The 21,509-nt window shown below is 42.2% G+C and overlaps 1 protein-coding gene across 1 annotated transcript; it reads right to left on the minus strand.

Annotated features, from left to right (window-relative positions):
- Positions 1-1,209: 1,209 nt before the first annotated feature.
- Positions 1,210-20,620, minus strand: LOC108669623. The gene is made up of 7 exons (XM_018156999.2): positions 20,565-20,620; positions 20,057-20,315; positions 7,293-7,393; positions 6,148-6,578; positions 5,342-5,635; positions 4,355-4,425; positions 1,210-3,378 (listed from the first exon to the last, which is right to left on the minus strand). The coding sequence occupies exons 1-7, from the start codon at positions 20,618-20,620 to the stop codon at positions 3,178-3,180; spliced, it is 1,413 nt and encodes a 470-aa protein (XP_018012488.1). The 3' UTR covers positions 1,210-3,177.
- Positions 20,621-21,509: the final 889 nt, after the last annotated feature.

The following is a 21,509-nucleotide window of genomic DNA, read 5'->3' on the forward strand; positions in this document are numbered from 1 at the left end:
CATAATTTATTATTGCTCATTAATATAAAAAATTTTATATAATGATAAAATAGTCACTTTCAGAAGCGTCTGCAAACTGAAGAATGGACAGAAAATGCAACAAAAAATTTCATGTAAAAATATTATGGCATGATATTATATTCGTTAACATAAGTTTTCGTAATTTTCGTCAACGGAAATTGAATTCGGATGAAACGCGAATCATTTAAAGAACAATCACAAACATATAGATCAAGAAGCAAGCTAGAGGCGCAATGTCATGTACTAAAATTAAAAATAACGCAGGATTTACTATAAAAATCCATTGAATAATATCGGCGCTAAAAAGAATAAAATCTCATGCGTAATCCTAATCATAAATTGGCTCTACATAACATAAAAGCTGCTGCGCTGTAATCTCTGGCTTAAAATAGCTAATTAGCAACATAATTAGCAAAATATAGCTATTTATTTATATAATTAAGCTTAATATAGCTAATTATCTATATAACTAGCTAAGTATAGCTATTTATTTATATAATTAGCTGAATATAGCAAATTATATACATAATTCGCTAAATATAGCGGAGTGTAAATTAAGATAAATTTCTCTACTCTACTCGTGGCAGTCGTTTCCCGGTTGAGATCTCTCCTTCAGACGCTTCCTCTCATAGGCATGGAAAAATTATCATAACATGTTCATTTTGGTTCCGTAAAATACCCTACACTTATACATGAAAATTTTTTAAGCAAAAATCGTAAAAAATTAGGGATCCGATAGGAAGTAGATGAAATTGATGTGTATGAAAATACTAGAATCAGCAGAACCACGTCGTTAGAATGACAGTACAAATGTTCATTTAAAAATTGTATTGCAAGATCTGGATTATCGCTGGAAGGTTTAGTGTGTCATTCAAATAGGATGAACAATCGTTTCTGTCACCCTACTTCTGTAAAAAAAACTTTGCCCGATTGCTTTTTAAATGATTCAAAACTGTGAAGAAATCAAACATGGGTAGGATAAAAGGTTTCAGCTTGCAACACAATAACTAACCGTGTTCACAAAGTATACAGATACTTAGTAAAGAAAAGATCATTTCTAATTCTGACCGCAATAAATATTCTTATACACGCAGCATAACATAATTATCAATAAAATATGTTTCCTCGACGCTATTTCATAAGAGAATAATTTTCTGAAGAACCGTCAACGAAGAGATAGTTATTTAATTCAAATAGAACGTAATATAATGGATCAAAATTAATTTAAAAATTACTATTGCATATAACGCAATGCAGCGATGCAGCTTCATGATATGTTTGTCCAATATTATTCGTGAAATGTTTCCTCGCGCTTAGCAATAACTCAGAAAGATTAATGGGTCATATTATCAAATTATACAAATAGTGACAAAAAATAGGCTATTTAGACCAAATCTCACTTATATCTCTGAGTGTAGGGGTCCCAGAAACACTTGTTGCACATGCACGTGAGTTTTAATTAAAGATATCTTGCACGCGAGCCTCACACGCCCTATATTGTTGTCGCTAATAATATAGAATCTTTTACGATATCAACTTAAATCACGTGAGTAAAACGTAGAATGTTAGAATAATTATTAAACATAGAAATATAACTCGGTAAATAAATGATTTAATTATGGATTTCACGAGCACCTTAACTTGACACGAATTTTTTTTCTTAAATAAATCCACTTTTTGAATGCTCCTATTAAAATTTGTTTCACTTTCTCTGGGTTTTCGTTGAAGTAAGCTCAAGTCAGCGTTCTTGTTTCCACGTGTTTGGAAATCTAACTCTTACTTTCATTATAATTTCCAGGATATTGGCAATGCATAGTTTCCAGGCAGTGTTCCCATTTCGCCGACCTCATCATCGCTCGTCTGCCGCACACTCGCTCATCGTCTCTTCGCCTGCACCGCTGGATGACTAAGATAAGCAGGCAGTTATTTCACCACTCAGAATTATCAAGTTCTTTCATCACTCAAAATAATCTGGCAGTTATTCCATCACATCAAGAGAACAATAAAAACACAAAGCCATCGCAGTTCGTCGTCCGAAGCCTTCACGTAATGGTCGGTCATTACCTTTATTCCTTGCTTGCAATCCTTCTTAATCATCATTTGACAATTATTTATATCATTCATCACAAGAGGATGATTTACATGTAATTTACCCCAATCGACTCTACAGATTCGTGTTCGTCAGAGAATTTCATTCTCAGAACAAATTCATTCATTTTCAAATCAAGCCTCAAGGTACCAGTATCACTCCATCGCTAGAACCACTCATTGCATTTCCATCTCAATTCAGCGGTCGTTTGTAGCTCGATTTGCCGATTTATTCGGTTGCTTCATGAAATAGGACATTATTTATATTACGCAGTTTCGTCGAAAGACATCTTGAGGAAGAACAACCAACTGATTTAATTATTAATATCGATTCGCTGACACTTACATTATTTCCTGATTTACGATCCTTTTTCTGCTTGTAGTCATATCTTGGGAGGTTCTTCAATGATTTGTGTAGAAGATTATATGCTTTAGTCCCACAGCTGGTCCTAGCAGCTGGTTATTGTAATGCATGTGGGCGCTCGTGAACATCTCAGAATATCGAAATATTTTGTATGCATCTTTTTTACAATCAGCATCTCGACGTCTGCTCTGGTCCCATACTGAACATCATCGGAGGATTATCATCGGATCATCGGCGGGTAGCGGATCATCGGTGATTCACCAGTGGATTATTGTAGGATTATCAGTGGAAAGTAGGATTATCACTGGATCATTAGATGATTATCAGTGGAGCATCCGAGGATTTTGGGTGGGTAATTGATGCTTCATAGCTAGACTTTAGATGGAACTGTCGATTGCGTCCCGCTACGTAAGCAATCGATTAGTTAGATCGCCCTCAATGACCTCAACGTGGCTCCTCGCAGAGGCGCACGAACTCTTCACGAAACAAGTGCACGCTTACGAACTGTGTCACGAAGCGGCTGCACGCTTACGAACTGTGTCACGAAGCGGCTGCACGCTTACGAACTGTTCAACGAACTGTTCACGAAGCGGCTGCACGCTTACGAACTGTGTCACGAAGCGGCTGCACGCTTACGAACTGTTCAACGAACTTTTCACGAAGCGGCTGCACGCTTACGAACTGTTCACGAAGCGGCTGCACGCTTACGAACTGTTCACGAAGCGGCTGCACGCTTTTTTCCACCTGCACTGCGTGCACCATTCGTTCTTCTGTTCCATGCCGTAATATTTACGACATTTCTTGCTCTCGCCGCCCCGCTTGCCGCCTCGCCCTGGGGACGCCTTGGGTGATGACGTCACGCGAACCTTGCCGCCCCCCGCCCCCAGCGCCTCGTTGCTGCACGTCTGCGGGACGAGGGGTGAGTCAGTGGGGGTGCAGGGGTGAAGTGGGAAATAGAGGTAGAGATGAGGTGGGGGTGTAGGGGTGAAGTGGGAAATAGAGGTGGTGCTGTAGGGGTGAAGTGTGAAATAGATGTGGTGCTGTAGGGGTGAAGTGGGAAATAGAGGTGGTGGTGTAGGGGTGAAGTGGGAAATAGAGGTGGAGATGAGGCGGTGGTGTAGGGGTGAAGTGGGAAATAGATGTAGAGATGAGGTGGTGGTGTAGGGGTGAAGTGAGAAATAGAGGTAGAAATGAGGTGGTGGTGTAGGGGTGAAGTGGGAAATAGATGTGGTGGTGTAGGGGTGAAGTTGGAAATAGAGGTAGAAATGAGGTGGTGGTGTAGGGGTGAAGTGGGAAATAGAGGTGGAGATGAAGTGGTGGTGTAGGGGTGAAGTGGGAAATAGAGGTAGAAATGAGGTGGTGGTGTAGGGGTGAAGTAGGAAATAGAGGTGCAGGGGTGAAATGGGGTGTCTTGATACATAAAGAAAATGGAGAAATCTTAGATAAGTAAATAAAAGTTTAAAATGATCAAGAAAGAAGATAGAATCGGAGAATATGGAATCCGAAAGCAAGTTTTAATCGGACTGTATCAATAGGAATGAATCTAATTCAATCCTTTCAATATCTTCAGGTAATATTGAAATGGACAATGCAAATATATATCTATAATAAAATTTTATATTTGTAATATTGAATGGGAATGTACATTTATAATAAAATTCTCTATTTGTAATATTGAAATAGACAATGCAAATATCTATCTATAATAAAATTCCATATTTATTGAGTAATACAAAAGGCAAGACGATATCTTGCCTTTTGTATATAAAATATAAAATTCTATATATTTTATATATTGTATATAAAATTATATTATTATTTGTATATATAAAATTCTATATACAGTAAATGGCAAGACGATGACCCAGGCTGTACCCCCACCAGGTATGACGCGCCATCGCAGGAGCTGGACAAGAGGGAACTGCCGGTGAGGCGGCGACGATACTCAGGGTCTGTGCACACAAAGTAATGATTGTTATAATGTCCATATTGATGTTCTGGCATCATATGTTCATTCCTGGTCAGGTATATAAAATATTCATATTATGATATTCATATCGGTATTCAATCGTGTACGCCACGCATTTCGTGATACTCATACAAGCGACATACCATGCAAGACTGTATCATAAATATTCATCTTTTTTTTCATCTTTCAATTTCAATTTCGTTTAATTCTTTTAACAGACAATTGACTATATACTTTATTGAGTGGATATACTTTAATTAATATGCTGTTGCTTAAAATCTTATTTAAGTTATCTTACTTTACAAGACAAAAGTTATAATCTTTCACTATTGCATTTTTTTCTCATTTCTTCCTATAATTACCTGTTATTTTTGTCATGTTAAAATTTGAATTTAATGACATGAGTTTTATGCAATCAAACTGGTCTTCAGCTACATTCGGAAAAATATATGCATTATATTGTCAAATTAGAGACACATTTTGAACGTATCACTAACGGGCAATTTTACCGGGCTAAAGTAGGTCAGCCCGGCCCATACAAGGGACAAAAATTGCATGGATATTTGGACTTATTCTTATCGTCTCGGTTATTTGTTTGAGTGTACAATTTTATGTTGGTACAATTGTTGTTGGTATACAGAGGCGGCGATCCATCATGGCCTGGGACTGCTGTGTTCCAAACAAATACTAAGGATACTAAGGTGACTGTGTTGGTATAAGGTAACTATGTTGGTATAAGGAACTAGGTTGGTACAAGGTATAACTATGTTGGTACAAGGTACATTATACAACCTCCCCTCATCGGTATAAGGAACTAGGTTGGTACAAGGTATAACTATGTTGGTACAAGTTATAACTATGTTGGTACAAGGTAACTATGTTGGTATAAGGTAACCAACCTTCGTGGGGGGGTCGGGCCATGTCCATGTGGCTGAGGGTGGGGGGCGATGATACCTGCACGTACTGCCCCCCACTGAACTTGAGGACGGAGGAGACTGTGGACGGGCCTACGCTGGGGGACTTGCTTAGTGAGGCTCTGGGAGAGGACGTCCACCCTCCCCCTTGCAGGTACGGGTGGGTTGATAGGTTGGTTCTTGGTCCCCCAGACCCCAAGGGGGACGAGGCGGGGGTGCGGTGGATGACTGTGTGATGGGAGGGGGAGACGGGGGACGTGATTCTCAGTGGCGTGCTTCCTGTGGGTGAAAATGGGATCAGTCACACATAAAAAAGTAAAGTATATCAGTTCATTTTTAAATTCTCGTTAATATATCCATTAACTAAGCCTGCCGCTCGTCATGGCGGTTGAGACAACTTCGTTGTTATCTTTACGAAGTGATTGGAGTGGTTACATTCTGTTATATTAGCTGTGTGGGCAGCTTTGCAGCTATTGTACTAGTTCAAGTATAGTACGTGAGTATACTCATCAGACATGATGTACTGCGACTCTTAAGGCTGAATCAATTATATAAAAATTCTGAATGTTAACAGTTAAATCAGAAGCGACACAAAGTAAGCGATCGTACTTCTGGCAACATCAGGACCAGTGAGTTATCTTAGTAGTGAAATAATGTAAGTGATCATACCTCTGGCAACATCAGGACCTGTAAGTTTGCCCAGTAGAGACATAATGTCAGTGATCGTACATCTGGCAACATCAGGACCATTTATAGTGTGCCTAGTAGTGACATGAGGTCAGTTGTCGTACCTTTGGCATGGCTGGCGGAGTCTGCTCTGAAGGTGAGGAGGGTGGTCGCTGCAGCAGACTGTCCATTGGGTGAGCCTAAAGTGTACTTGACGAGCGGATTGCTCATGGTTATTATGCTCGTAGATTTGATTGCTGGATTCTTCATAGCAGAAATATTTGTCTGTTGACCTGAGCAAATAACCGTTGAGTAGCTCAGTGGAGAAGGGCTGTTAGTCGTCACCAGAACTGGGCTTACAGAGCCCTGGTGGATGACTGATGTCTGTGGGGGGCGGTTACTAACGACGCAGTTAAGTGTGGTAGGGTCGACGTTAGTGGCCACGGCCACCTCCACTTCAGTCCAGTAGAAGTCCTCCTCGTGGTCGTCTTCAGAGTCCGAGTCTGAACTCGAGTGAAGGGAGGATAGGCTGCGGCTCCGGCGTCGAGCGCTCAGACTGTACAATAAGTCATATTTATAACCTATATTATACCATAACCTATTTAACCTGCACAATCTATTAATGGTATTAATACCATATATTATACTATCTATTAATGCCCTTTATTAATATTTACTAACAACACCCGCTACACTCTCTTTCGCCATTCTACAATGAAATTAATTCAAATCTTTTTCTACAATATTGTTTTTGTGAAGAACCTTTCTTCTTATGTCCACAATAGTAAACTACTTCAACGAGGATATATTACGAGGATATTTTGATATATTATGGGAGTATTAAATAGAAATGAAAAACTTGTCCAGGTCTGCTAACAGAGCGAAAAAGATGACAAAATGCTGATAACCCATTAAAAAGCAAAATTCAAGAATAAAACGATAAGAAAAACAAAGCTAATGTATTTACCTATTCTTATCAATTCAATGATTAAAATTGGAGAAATCAATAATTGGTAATGGATTTTACCCATTATAATGAGCCCATCCTGATTATACATTGTGAGAGAACTGTGATTACGTGGTGAGTACATCACGAGTACGTCATGAGTACATCACGAGTACGTCGTGAGTACATCACGAATACGTCGTGAGTACATCACGAATACGTCATGAGTACATCACGAGTACGTCGTGAGTACATCACGAGTACGTCGTGAGTACGTCACGAGTACATCACGAGTACGTCGTGAGTACACTTTAGCACACTCACCCCAAATGAGTAACGCGGATGTGGCTCTCGATTGCCGAGCATGACTCAGCAAGTTCCCGACAGTCCGGCCACGTGCACTGGAACATCGTGCGTGTCGAGCTCTGCAAAAAAAAATAAACTAAATAATTGTAGGCTCAGAACTAGAACACGATTGGATTTTAAGATAGTAATAATAAAATAATACACCTCACCAGCTAAAAATGTTTGTTAATTCTAGGTGTAAATAATAAATTGGTAATTTATTATTATTGTTACTAGTTAACTTATTACGTAAAGTTTATAACTATGTTTTTATTTTGATCAATTATAGAATTATTTCCATTTAAAAGGGGCAGAAATAGGTTAGGACGAGAAGAAAGTCTACGGAAATTACTCCTGAGATTTGATTTACTTTATGAGCCTTGAATCACGTGATGTCGGAGTGGACTCAACGACCCGAGTTATAAATAAACAAAGCGAGTATCTCTAGCACCACTCATTCATTCGAATGATAAAATTACAAGTCAGATTACAATATCACATTGAACAAATCCTCCATGATGCGTGTCACGCACATTATTCCCGATTTGCTAGACCAAATTTATTATGTATGTATTGATGATAAGTTCTGTGACAATCAATACCTTCACGGAAGAAAAGCAAAGGTTTCATAAATGTATGCCTATCATTCATGATTAGGAATATAGCAGAGTGCGAGCTGCGCAAGCCAGAACTGACGTAGCTTAGGTCACTGCATGCACTGTACAAAATAACAGCACGCACTGTATAATAGCATGCATCACTGCACAGCAGCATTTCGCTGATTCTTGTTCACAGTTTTCGCTTACTGTTTCCTCTAGTATAACGTAGATTTATTTGCAAGCGTAGATTTAGTTACATCCATACTAATCATGCCTTTTAATCAACTCGTTGAAATATAGATTCAAAATTGTCAACGGAAGCAACGCACAAAGAGCAGGCAATAGGCGCAGGAAAGCGAGGTAGCAACAGCAGCGAATCTACTGCGCAGTTTGTAGATTGCCAAACACCTCCCCCTCATCTACCAACACCCTCTCCCCTCATCTACCTCATCTACCCATAGCAACGTCTACTTCAGAGTTCTACCCCACATCCCCCTCGTCCTGGGGGGGGGAGGGATGGTCACGGCAAAAGTAATTTCTGCCATAAGCAAGCAATGACGTATTATCGTCGGCGGATTGGAGGCCAGCTTTGTTTCGTACATGATTTTATATAAAGTTACAAAAAGTTAAAAGATGTTGGATGAAACAGCAACGCAGGATCATGTACTGAAATTGTCCGTATATTATCAATAAGACGGAACGATCAAGAATTTGCAATAAATTTATTAATTTCGAAATAAAAATTACATGTCGGAGAAAAACAATTCTACAATGTTCAATAAGATACCAATAACCATGACAATAAATTTTAAAACATCTATCAACTCTGAATGCGATAATGAGATTTCAAATAGCATGAAATTCTCAGATAGGGTACATTATTTTCTTCCTTACGATAAGTTATTGCAGAAATTCCACTAAACTGTCATGATGGACGCAATTACGAAACTGGTGAAAATATGGCTAAAGTGACAGGCAATTTTCTAATTGGCAGTGAATAATATTTGCTTCTATCATGAAGAACATGATTCGAATATTACATCACCATTATTACCAGTACTGTAAACTAAATTACTGTAAACTACAGTGCTGTAAACTACAGTACTGTAAACTACAGTACTGTAAACTAAATTACTGTAAACTAAATTACTGTAAACTACATTACTATAAATTACAACTGTACCGTCTTTACAGTACTGCATATAACTGTACTGCATATTCGGACCATCTTTTCGAATGATGCCTAATTTCAACAGTTATTCAAAATTTTAACAATTATTCCACCAGCTGCCAACGCGTATCCCAGTTCGATGAATTCTCACTCGAGCTTCAGCAAAATTTAAATCCTACAATTTGGCAGGATCGGCGGAAGTTCCTTTCCATTTTTGGTTCAAAGATTTGATTTAAAACTTCAGTGTTTACGAATAATTCCAACGTTTTCAGAGAATATCAGCATGACACATCGCGCACTCAATTTGAATAAATAAATACAAGTTTATATTATATGATAATATGTGTTCTGCAGAACAGTGAAATGATAATGTGTGTGAGAATATGTGTTGCCAGAGGCGCGTTCTTTTACAGCATTGTTGCCAGACGTGCATAGTAGGGGTTCTACGAGGTGCCAAAGGTACGTTTCGAGGTAGCTTTTGTTGCCAGATGTTTGAACATCTTAGTAGATTCCGGCTCTACGATTTTAAAATCAAGTGTTGCCAGATGTTCTTACATCTGGCAACACTTGGTTCGAAGAACATATTACTGGCAACACTGGATACGAATGACGCATTGCTGGCAACTGTGGGTACGAATGACGTACTGCTGGCAACACTGGTTATGCCATATGAACGTGTTTCGTAATGTTCGGAGAAGTTTTCATAACCAGAGTTGCCGGCAGTACGCTCTTCGCAACTTTCGTTGCCAGAAGCACGATCTCCGTAAACCCTGTTGACAGCATCGGTGTTGCCGGAAGTACGTTCTTTATAACTTGGGTTGCCAGAAGCACTGTCTCCGTAATCCCCGTTTAACTGTATCAGTGTTGCCTGAAATACGTTGTTTGCGCCCGTTGGTGCCAAATGTATTTAAACATTGTGCCAAATGTCCGCCTCCAGTGTTGCCGGCCGGCCGGTGACAACAAATCGTGCCAAACCCTGCCCTGCATTTGGCAACACTGCGCTCACAAGGCTGCCAACTAGTCATTTTAATGAGTCCGCTCGCCCTCATGCAGACTGATACTTCAAACGTAGCCTCGAATTAATAAATTTTATACAAAAACAAATCAAGGTAAGCTCAGAATTAATTTTTTGATCAACAGCATTACAATTGGCATTAGTTACAACTAATTGAAACAGCACACAGCAATATGGTTCTGGTGAGTAGTACTAGAGGACTGCTGTAAACATGTTAGTGCAACTTTATATATCACTCTATCTATTTTCATGTTCCGGGAGTCATTCAAACAATTTATGTTTAAACCCCTTTACCTGTCCTATTTAAATTCAAAGATATTTAAACCCCTTTACCTGCCCTATTCAAAGATATTTAAACCCCTTTACCTGCTCTATACAAAGGTATTTAAACCCCTTCAACCGCCCTTCAAGGATACTCCAAGTGTCCTTACTTCGAGTCCTTGCATATCAACCCTTACATATCCCCACACGGAGAACTTTAACCCCCTCCCCCAACCTGCTCCCCACAACCCCATGTCCTCCCATCATACATGGGGATCTTCGTAGCGTCCGGGGAGTGCTACCCCCATCATCGGGGGATCAATCCCCTCGTGGGGGTCAACTCTGCCCCCCTCCCCCGAGGGGACGTGACAGCAACACCAAGGCCACGTAGCAGCTGTGCAGCAGACGTACACAGCTGTGTGCGTGTGTATGTGTGTGTGTATGTGTGTACACAGGGCAGCGCTGAGCGATGTATGGACCATACAAGGTCACTCGGTTGGGCCCAAATAACGACAGTTCACAGTTATGTGTATATATGTATTGCATACACATATACTTAAAACTAAGCTTTATTATTTATAAAATTAAAAAACTTAATTTAACATTCGTACAGGAAGAGAATCATTAACAAAAACAAAAGCCAACAAAAACAGCATATGTACAAAAGCCAGCAAGAATATTGAACAATTATTCTCTACGTGTATTTCCTAAACGTATATTATGTACTCTGTTAATTTCGAGCACTAGCACATTTAGTGATCTCTAGGACATCTAGGAATTCTATAGCACAAGCAATCTTATTAGCTTTACATAATAAATCAATTTTAAATTAGAATAATGAATTATTATAAGGAATAATAATTAATTATCATTAATTCCACTTTGAATAATGAATTACTATACTGAATAATAAAGATAATTAATTATTATTAATTCTAATTAGAATAATGAATTATCATGATTAATAATAATGAATTATTATTAATTATAATTAAAATAACGAATTATTTTTATTAGCAGCTAAACGGGAGTGCCTGTGAAATTGGCGCCATGAAGAATTGTTCACAGCTCTGTACACCGGGTCATTCTGACCCACTTTGGTCTGGCAAAAGAGCAAATCGGTCACTATTTGGCCACTACGGTCACTACGAGCAAAAGTGTCACTACTTGGACAAAATGACACATTTTTCTGTGTGTATGCGCCGTGGCCCATATTTCAGGAAGTGATTTAGCGTTCGCCTCTCGCCCTTCACGCTGACTGCCTCATTCCTGCACTAAGTAGCGGGACCCTCACTAAGTAGCTGGACCTTCACTAAGTAGCTGGACCCTCACTAAGTAGCGGGACCCTCACTAAGTAGCTGGACCCTCACTAAGTAGCTGGACCCTCACTAAGTAGCGGGACCTTCGCTAAGTAGCTGGACCCTCACTAAGTAGCGGGACCCTCACTAAGTAGCTGGACCCTCACTAAGTAGCTGGACCTTCACTAATTGATCAACACTTAGTTCAGTTATCATCAACACTCAGATCAACAGTTATCCTAAGGAAAATTTGCACCCTTCTCTTCATTGTGGATGGTTTCCACCTTGAATTTATTCAAGTATTCATTATAAACAGATCGGTAAATAAGGCTCTTTAACATGAGCACCAAAATATCCGAAATTTATCACATACTAAACTGATAATATTTTATTAAATTGATATATCAATAACCTAAACCGATAACCAAAATTGAATAACAAATAAACTGCCGTCCCTTCAACTTGCTGCTGCTGACGTGCAATGTGAACAGTGGCAGCCTTACTAATATAACTTTACTATGACAACCAAAGCATGTAAAGATAAGCCTCTCGAAATACTGATGGATTATTGATGAAATTCCGGTGGCTTACTGATTTTTTTCCGATGGAATTTGTGTCGAAAAAATGGTGGGAAACTGAGGGAATACTCGTAGCCTAAACAAATTGGCGGGCAACCGCTTCAGGTGGCCATCAGACGGCAACCTGAAGAGCGCTCGTTGGTTGCAACCAACAACCAACGTAACTGGTAATACATGCTGCACTGTCAGAAAAATTATCGTTAACGGTATTACCGGGGTTTCAGTAGCCGGTCGGCACGTGAAAAGAAACACCGTTTTGCCGTTTTTATTCTAATTTAACACTAGAAATCCGTAAAACATCTTATTAAAACGGCGAAACAGTTTATTTTCACGGAGTGACTGGCCACTAGAACGCCGCTTTTTCACCGTTTTAGCGCATATTATCATTTATGGAAAAAATACACTATTGTGCTCCCCATGTCCGTCTGTCTGTCTGTCCGTCCGTCCGTTACCTCAAGTTTTCGTCGACGAGAAAATGCGCTCTCTGTCACTCATTGCTGTGAGTACTGAGTTATATTTTTTCTAACAGCGTGGTAGCGGGTGAATATTAGCATACAACGGGTCCCTGAGTGACGGTGGGGACCGCTGGGGGGAAGGGAGGGGTCACTGGAAGCAGGGGGTCCGGCGAGAGGGGGTCCAGCGAGAAGGGCCAACCTTGACCAAGTTGTGGTGGTGTTGTCTGAGGAATGCAGCGGAGGACTCGTGCTGTCGCTCCTACAGTTGCGTACTGTGGTGCAGTCTTGCGTACTGTGGTGCAGTCATGCGTTCAGTTGCGTAGTAGTCTTGCGTTCAAGCGAATGTCGAAGCGTCCAGTTTTTGGGGGCCAAGCATTCGTAATGCGTGGCAAAGTTGGCGTCTCATGCGAAGCTGGTGCAGATACTGCGGTACTGCGCGTGACTGTACAGGCACAGCACAGCACTGACTTGTATGCACGTAAAACTAGAACAAGGGACGCTAATACATCCTGCCGCCATGAAGCAGTAAGAGGAAATAATTATTTTTGCATACTTTCACAATTATACAAAAGTAAAGCCAATATCAAATTGAAGAATATAAGTTCAGCCAGAAATTAACGCGTAAAATGCGAGGAAAACCTTTGTCAAACTGGCGTAAAACGCGAGTAAAGCCGGCGTAAAACTCGCTTGAAACGCGAGTAAAACCGGCGTAAAATTCGCTTGAAACGCGAGTAAAACCGGTGTAAAATTTGCTTGAAATGCGAGTAAAGCCGGCGTAAAATTCACTTAAAGGAGTAAAATCGGCGTAAAATTCGTTTAAAACGCGAATAAAGCCGGCGTAAATTCGTTTAAAACGCGAGTAAAACGGGCGAAAAATTTGCTTGAAACGCGAGTAAAACCGGTGTAAAATTTGCTTGAAACGCGAGTAAAGCCGGCGTAAAATTCCATTAAAACGCAAGTAAAGCCGGCGTTAAATTCGCTTAAAACGCATATATATAGCCGGCATAAAATTCCCTTAAAACGCAAGTAAAGCCGGCGTAAAATTCGCTTAAAACGCAAATATAGCCGGCATAAAATTCTCTTAAAACGCGAGTAAAGCCGGCGTAAAATTCGCTTAAAACGCGAGTAAAGCCGGCGTAAAATTCCTTTAAAACGCGAGTAAAGCCGGCGTAAAATTCGCTTAAAACGCAAATATGCCGGCATAAAATTCCCTTAAAACGCGAGTAAAGCCGGCGTAAAATTCGCTTAAAACGCGAGTAAAGCCGGCGTAAAATTCGCTTATAACGCAAATAAATTGCCGGCGTAAAATTCTTTTAAAACACAAGGAAACTCGGGGCCAAACATGGCGTAGAACGCAAAAAATGCCGGCCGCGTTGCTCGGTGAGAGACGCTCAGAGGGTCACTGGGTGAAGGCTGGGTCATGGGGGGCTAGGGGGTTGAGGTACATGAGGGGGCTGGGGGTTGAGGTGGGGGGAGGAGAGTAGGTGAATGTAGCCTTTTAAACAACGCGATCGAAGGGCAATGGGTGCTGGCACTTTAAAGAGGGGAAAGTGCAGGGGGGATGGAGGGAAAGGGACCGGCACTTTCACATGGGGGAAGTGGGGGGAAGGAAGCCAGCTCATCAAACACACGTGATGTAGGAAGTGACGTCATTTAATGTGTTACGCTCTTCATATATGACATACACTTAGAAAAATTTATGTGTTATAGTGTTACATACTTTCTTATCCACAACACAAACAGATATCGTACGATACGCCCGCCTTCTGCTGGGTCAAACTGGGGCAGATTGACCCACATCAGGACAAACAGTACATAAATATTTGGACAAAGTCCCACTTATTTCTCCAAACATAAGCACGCACAACAGCAGCACGCACAACAGCAGCACACACAACAGCAGCACACACAAAACAGCAGCACGCACAACAGCAGCACGCACTACAGCAGCACGCACAACAGCAGCACGCACAACATAAGCCCAACCAATCACTTGCCAATCATCACGCGTTAACGATTGCAAATAATTAATTTCTGGTCAGTCCTGATTTAGGCGGTGAGTAAAGACAAGTTTTCCAGGAACTGAAGGGACTTTACGGCGTAAATGAAGACCACACGACGGAATATGCTCACTAGGAACAGCTGTTGCTCAAGGCCAAGGCCAGCGCGCGCTTTTAGGCGGGAATTATGGGCGTATTTTGGCCGACCGACCAAGATACGGCCGTGATCTTAATGCTGAATAACGTGGTCAGAATTATTGGTAGTGAGAGGCTTAATAATGACATGAACGATGTCATTTTAATATATTAAAATACGAATAAATACTAGTTCTCTTGTAACTGCATTATATCGTCCTTGATTGCAAATATTTGCTTGCAAATAAACAGGACCAAACATTTGATACTTGCTTTGTAATGCGTTTAACCCATGCTCACATATTGGTTATTTCAAAAAAATGCATTACGCATTCCTATGCGAGCTGTGCGTGCTGTATACGCATTCCAATACGAACTGTGCGTGCTGTATACGCATTACAATACGAGCTGTGCGTGCTATATACGCATTCCAATACGAGCTGTGCGTGCTATATACGCATTCCAATACGAGCTGTGCGTGCTACAGTATATACGCAGCAGAGTGAGCGCAGCACGCGCACTATGATGCCGTTGATAAAATGCGCACTGCTACTCATAAGTGCTTCATTAAAATATTGAAGTATATTCACGCCATAATAATGCAACATTAAGATAATGCTTGCAATGGAGCAGTAGAACGCATTAGTTAGTAGCTTTGCATCTGCGCTATTATTAAGGTGCCTTGCTTACTTTCATTGGCATGCGTCGTTAGGGTGGCGTTAAAATGCGTTGTGAGAGTGGCGTTAAAATGCGTTGTGAGAGTGGCGTTAAAATGCGTTGTGAGAGTGGCGTTAAAATGCGTTGTGAGAGTGGCGTTAAAATGCGTTGTGAAAGTGGCGTTAAAATGCGTCGTGAAAGTGGCGTTAAAATGCGTCGTGAAAGTGGCATTAAAATGCGTCGTGAAAGTGGTGTTAAAATGCGTCGTGAGAGTGGCATTAATATGAGCTTTAAAATGAAAATTTAAATGCGCCTCTAAAAGTCGCACTAAAAATGCGTCTCTAAATGACGCATTAAAATGCGTCTTTAGAGCGAGCATCAAAATGCGCGATGCAGCCACGCCTGCAATGCGCCGCTGCATTCGCCCTTCCTGAGTGCGCCACAAGGGCGACGGGGCATGCGCGTCGTTGCCGTACAATATATCAATATTACAGGCGGCTTATATGCGGCCATCGATTGGCCGACGATTCTATTTCAAAAGCACATTTCACTGAATAGAAAAATATGAATAGCTTTAAATTGCATAATATTCATCGTCTGAGAAATAATTGAATCGATATATCAAGAGCGATTATTTGGATCAAAGTCTCGTTCCAAAATTTTAATATTCCGAGAAATCATAAATTACAAGGGATGAAAGTTCCGACTTCTGAAAATAATGTTGAGGTTGAAAAGGTAGCATTAACGTCTAAACTGTGAGTTTTAATTTCCGCGTTAGCGTGTTAGATGTGTGATTTAATTTCAGCATTTGTCTTTCAACTGTAAACTATACTAACAGCATTAACTTGCTAACTGTGAAGATGAAGGTTGTAAACCTGCAAACTGTTAACCGTAAACTAGGGTGGCAAAGTTTGGGGGAAAGGGGGAGCGTGCACCCAGTGACCCCCGGCATACCTGCTGGACACCCGCGGGACACCCGCGGGATACCCCCGGGACTTCCTACTACCACACACGCGGGGTGTTGTGTGGGGGGATGTGTAGCGTGTGGGAGATATGTAGCGTGTAGTGTGAGACGGGTGGTGTGGGGTGTGTATTGAAAGGAATTGAGTGTGGGGTGTGAATTGTGGTGTGTGCGTGATGTGATGCCGTGTGGTGTGGGATGTTGTGTTGTATGTGGTATGTGTTATGGGATGTGGTATGGCACGTTGTGTGGTGTGTGATGCAGTGTGGTGCGGGATGTTGTATGGTGTGTTGTGGGATGTTGTGTGTTGTATGCGGTAAGTGTTGTGGGAAGTGGTATGGTGTATTGTGTGGTGTGGTGTGTTGTGTTGTATGTGTAGTGTGGGGTGTGTAATTTTTGTAGTGTGTGGCGTAGAGTGAAGCTTAGTTTTGAGTCGAGTGTCATGTAGAATGATGAGTGTGCTTGCATATATGTGGGCGTATGTATCAGAGTGTATCTTGTAGATGCGCCTGTATGGGATGAGGTATCAGTGTGTAGATATCGTGTGTCTAGGCCTAACATGTGTTAAAATGATGTATGTTGTGTGAGTGTATCCCTAAACACTGTAGAGGAGACTTGAACACTCCAGGGGCGTGTGCATGTTTGTATATGTATGCTCACGCACGCAGCGTGTGAGTGAACGTGAGGATAACAACGGGTGTTCCTAATGTACCATGAGCAATAACTCACACATGAGTAAAATCAACACAAGAACAGAAGTACACGCAGGGACACGAAAACCATGTGCGTGCGCAAGATTTTACTGCACGCACGCATCGTCGGGAATACCCACGCACGCAGTCTAGTCCGTGCGTGCCGCAGCGAGCCAGATTTTCCAGTCAGTGCAAAAAATACACGACAGCTCCGTGGGGTGGAGGGGGTAATTAGAGGCATGGAAACGTGGAGGAACAACTAAAGACGCAAGGGAACAGCTTCAGACGGAAGGGAACAGCTTCAGACGCAAGGGAACAGCTTCAGACGCAAGGGAACAGCTTCAGACGCAAGGGAACAGCTTCAGACGGAAGGGAACAGCTTCAGATGCAAGGGAACAGCTTCAGACGCAAGGGAACAGCTTCAGACGCAAGGGAACAGCTTCAGACGCAAGGGAACAACTTAAGACGCAAGAGAACAGCTTCAGACGCAAGGGAACAAATGCTCGTCTTCAGACCGGAAAAGGGGGACAAAAGTTCGACTCAAGATCACCGCTTAATATTTGTTGTTATCACAACGCGCGCGCTAGAGAACACAGTATCATTGAGGCTCTTATACCACTTCAAACTGAAGGTTAGTGATATCGATATCGGAGGTAGACACAAAATTCAACACAACAAGCACAACACACGGGACACAACACATACAACACAACACACGAGACAACACATACGACACAACACAGTCAACACAACACATGCAATACAACACATACAACACAACACAGTCAACACAACACGTGCAACACAACACACTGGACACAACACACGAGACAACACATACATACAACACAACACATGCAACACAACACACTGGACACAACACACGAGACAACACAGTCAACACAACACAGTAAACACAACACATACAACACAACACATGCAACACAACACATGCAACACAACACACGAGACAACACATACATACAACACAACACATACAACACAGCACACAGGACGCACTTACTTGGCACACAGCCTGACCTTGAAAAGATCTCAGCTCGCGCAGTTTATTTATTTAAATATTCGCCGGCTTTTCGGTGGCCAATAAATATAAGATTATCTTCGTGTAATAACGTGCAGCAAGCACAAACATGTTAATGCTGATAGTCTCGGTGTTCTCAATCCTTTGCTTTGTATTAATTTTTTTTAAATGCGTTAGTCGCTTAGCTTCTCAAATGCCGCTTTTGAAAAGAAATTCAGTAATTTTCTCTGAACGCCTTTACTGTGAATTACCGCTGATTCGTAGCCAGAATTTCGAGCTAACAATGAATACCAAAATCGATAATGATAACACATCATCTAGTTTGATATGGAGATATAATTTTAGATTAAAGACAAACTGTACTAAGGAATTTTAGCTTCAGAATTGGTCACTCACATAAACACACGCAAAAAAAGGACACCAACAACTCTTTCTTACAGTCATTAAACGTTATATTTCATAACCCGGTAACAAATAAATAACTTATTTGTCCATTGAATAATAAACTTACTCATGATTATAAGAATATATATATACGTTTCATGAGCAATACGTACAGCATAACCACATCCCAAGCTCGCGGAGGCTCGTTTGCCGGTTGTTAGACGTCATCCCGCGTGACGTCATCCGCGTGACGTCATCCGCGTGACGTCACTCTACATGACGTCACTCTGCATGACGTTGCTGCCATAAATTCGTGGAATGAAGAAGGGATGATTTTTACAAGTGAACCGGCCGGCAGCATCAATAACAACATAAACAAAAGCAACGAAAAGTGCAGTTAAACACGAAAAAACGGAGGCAACAAAAATACGAAACCACAGAGAAATCAATACAATTAATCAAAAATAATCAATAAAACACGAATCTTGTATCTACAAACCAAAAAATAGCAAAACTGTTAAAAAAACACATATCTTCTTCATTTAGAGAAAATATCGTAATTCTCAATAAAAATAGCATTTTCCCCACTCGGAGAGAACGATTCTTGACATTACTGCCGGCAACCCCCGCGTGGGAGGGTAGGGGTTTGGCCCCCTCATGCGTAGGGGGGAGAGAGGCGACGCGCGGGTGGGGGGAGAATAGTGCGTGGAAAGGGGGCGACGCGTGGGGGGGATGGAATGGTGCATGGAAATAGGGCGACGCGTGGAGGAAAGGGGGCGACGCATAATGCCGGCTTAGCCGAGATTAGATCCATCATTCCAGAAACCATGGATGGATACAGAGCGCGACAGGAGCAGCAGATGCGATATGAATAAAATATTTTTTAACGCCTTTGTTTGAGTAAATGAAAGTTCCAACAAAAAGTGCATTGAATTTTAATGGCAATTACCATAAAAAACAATGTAAGTTGCATCATTAATTTTATAATACTTGTATTATTTATACCTACAATCAATAATAATCAAAGTTTCAACAAATGGAAGCATTCGTAAAGTTTTGCTATCTGAGGATGCATCGAATTCTAACATCCAATCGTGGCAGTTGTAAATAAATACCGAAATTCTCTGTACTAAACCCAACGAAATCTAGTTTTCAACCACTGAAATGACATCGTTTATAGGCATAACATTACAGTAAAGTAAATAAACTGGATAAATTAGATCCTATGCTGTATAATCCAGCTCCAGGATGCGTATAATCCAGCACCAGGATGCGTATAATCCAGCCCCAGGATGCGTATATCCAGTTAGCGCCTGGCAAGACTTTCTCTCGACAAGTAATAACGAGGCGGGCGTATAATTGCTTATCATTGCATTATATTGCGCCTGGAGAGAGTGATGTGCAATGGTGACGATGATGGTGGTGATGATGGTTGTGGTGACGATGATGGTAGTGGTGACGATGATGGTGATAGTGCCAGTGCGCTGACACGCACGAAGGAGGAGTGCAGGCCGCTGACACGCACGAAGGAGGAGTGCAGGCCGCTGACACGCACGAAGTAGGAGAGCAGGACGCTGACACGCACGAAGTAGGAGTGCAGGCCGCTGACACGCACGAAAGAGGAGTGCAGGCCGCTGACACGCACGAAGGAGGAGTGCAGGACGCTGACACGCACGAAGGAGGAGTGCAGGACGCTGACACGCACGAAGGAGGAGTGCAGGCCGCTGACACGCACGAAGGAGGAGTGCAGGCCGCTGACACGCACGAAAGCGCTCAGGTATTCAGGTCAGCGCGTCACCTGCCGAGGCCGTTCGAAAGCATTTCTTCTCAGCTGCAGTAGTGGCAGCTGCAGTAGTGGCAGCTGCAGTAGTGGCAGCTGCAGTAGTGGCAGCTGCAGTAGTGGCAGCTGCAGTAGTGGCAGCTGCAGTAGTGGCAGCTGCAGTAGTGGCAGCTGCAGTAGTGGCAGCTGCAGTAGTGGCAGCTGCAGCAGAGGTTGGTGCCACCAAGCTAGAGTGGCAGCATGAGTAGCAGTAGAAGCAGCAGTAACTGCATAGGACATCGTGGCCATGTAGCAGCAGGAAATGCGCAGCGGAGTGGCCCTACACCGGCATAGAAGAGGGCAAAGAGGACCTGTGCTCCAATTTAGAACAGGACGAGGGCGCGATGAGAGATTTGGAAGACCAGCATCTGCGGACGGGGGCCACGGAACTCCGAGTTACGGACGGAGACGAAATTACGAACAACAGCGGCACTACGCACGGCGTCCTCAATGGTTTCTGCGTATATACGCAAAGCTACGCAATCGAGGATGGTAGCAAATACGTGAGCGAAGATACGCAATACAATGAAACATACGCTGACACCACAGCGTCCAGCAACAGCATACGGCGACACCCCAGCGTCCAGCAACAGCATACGGCGACACCACATGCAGTGCCCAGCAACACTATACAGCGACACCACAGTGTCCAGCAACAGCATACGGCGACACCACAGTGTCCAGCAACAGCATGCGGCGACACCACAGCGTCCAGCAACAGCATACGGCGATGCAAGGTCGCCAGCGGCTGGATCAAGCGGGCGCCGTACAAGCATGTCAAGGCGACGGCAGTTCGCAGGTCTTTATAAGACTCAAGAAGCGTGACCTACATCGCCTTATAATGAGTAGCAAGTGAGTGCGCTTTGACTCCCAACATCTCTTTGATGGGACCTGCACCACCAAGCCTTTATCATCACCACTCTTAACCCTCATCGTTTCAATACGCAGCTTTCACTCACCTCCATCATCACTATCACCACTAATTACTGCCATTCTTCACCACCGCCATTGCAGTACTATCACTCATATACCACCACTGCTTCAACACCACCATTCATTACCAATTACTCTTTAATATGACCACTCATTACCACCCACGCTTTAACATGACCACTCATTTCCCCCACAT

The sequence above is a fragment of the Hyalella azteca genome, unplaced genomic scaffold (assembly GCF_000764305.2).
Source record: "Hyalella azteca isolate HAZT.00-mixed unplaced genomic scaffold, Hazt_2.0.2 contig17231, whole genome shotgun sequence".
Lineage (NCBI taxonomy): Eukaryota > Metazoa > Arthropoda > Malacostraca > Amphipoda > Hyalellidae > Hyalella > Hyalella azteca.

Coding starts and splice junctions, on each gene's coding strand:
- LOC108669623 (XM_018156999.2), bottom strand. CDS start 20,620: ATGTCCTATGCAGTTACTGCTGCTTCTACTGCTACTCATGCTGCCACT. Junction 7,394..20,056: donor GCGGCCTGCACTCCTCCTTC/GTGCGTGTCAGC, acceptor TTTTTTTTGCAG/AGCTCGACACGCACGATGTT. Junction 6,579..7,292: donor ATCCGCGTTACTCATTTGGG/GTGAGTGTGCTA, acceptor CTTATTGTACAG/TCTGAGCGCTCGACGCCGGA.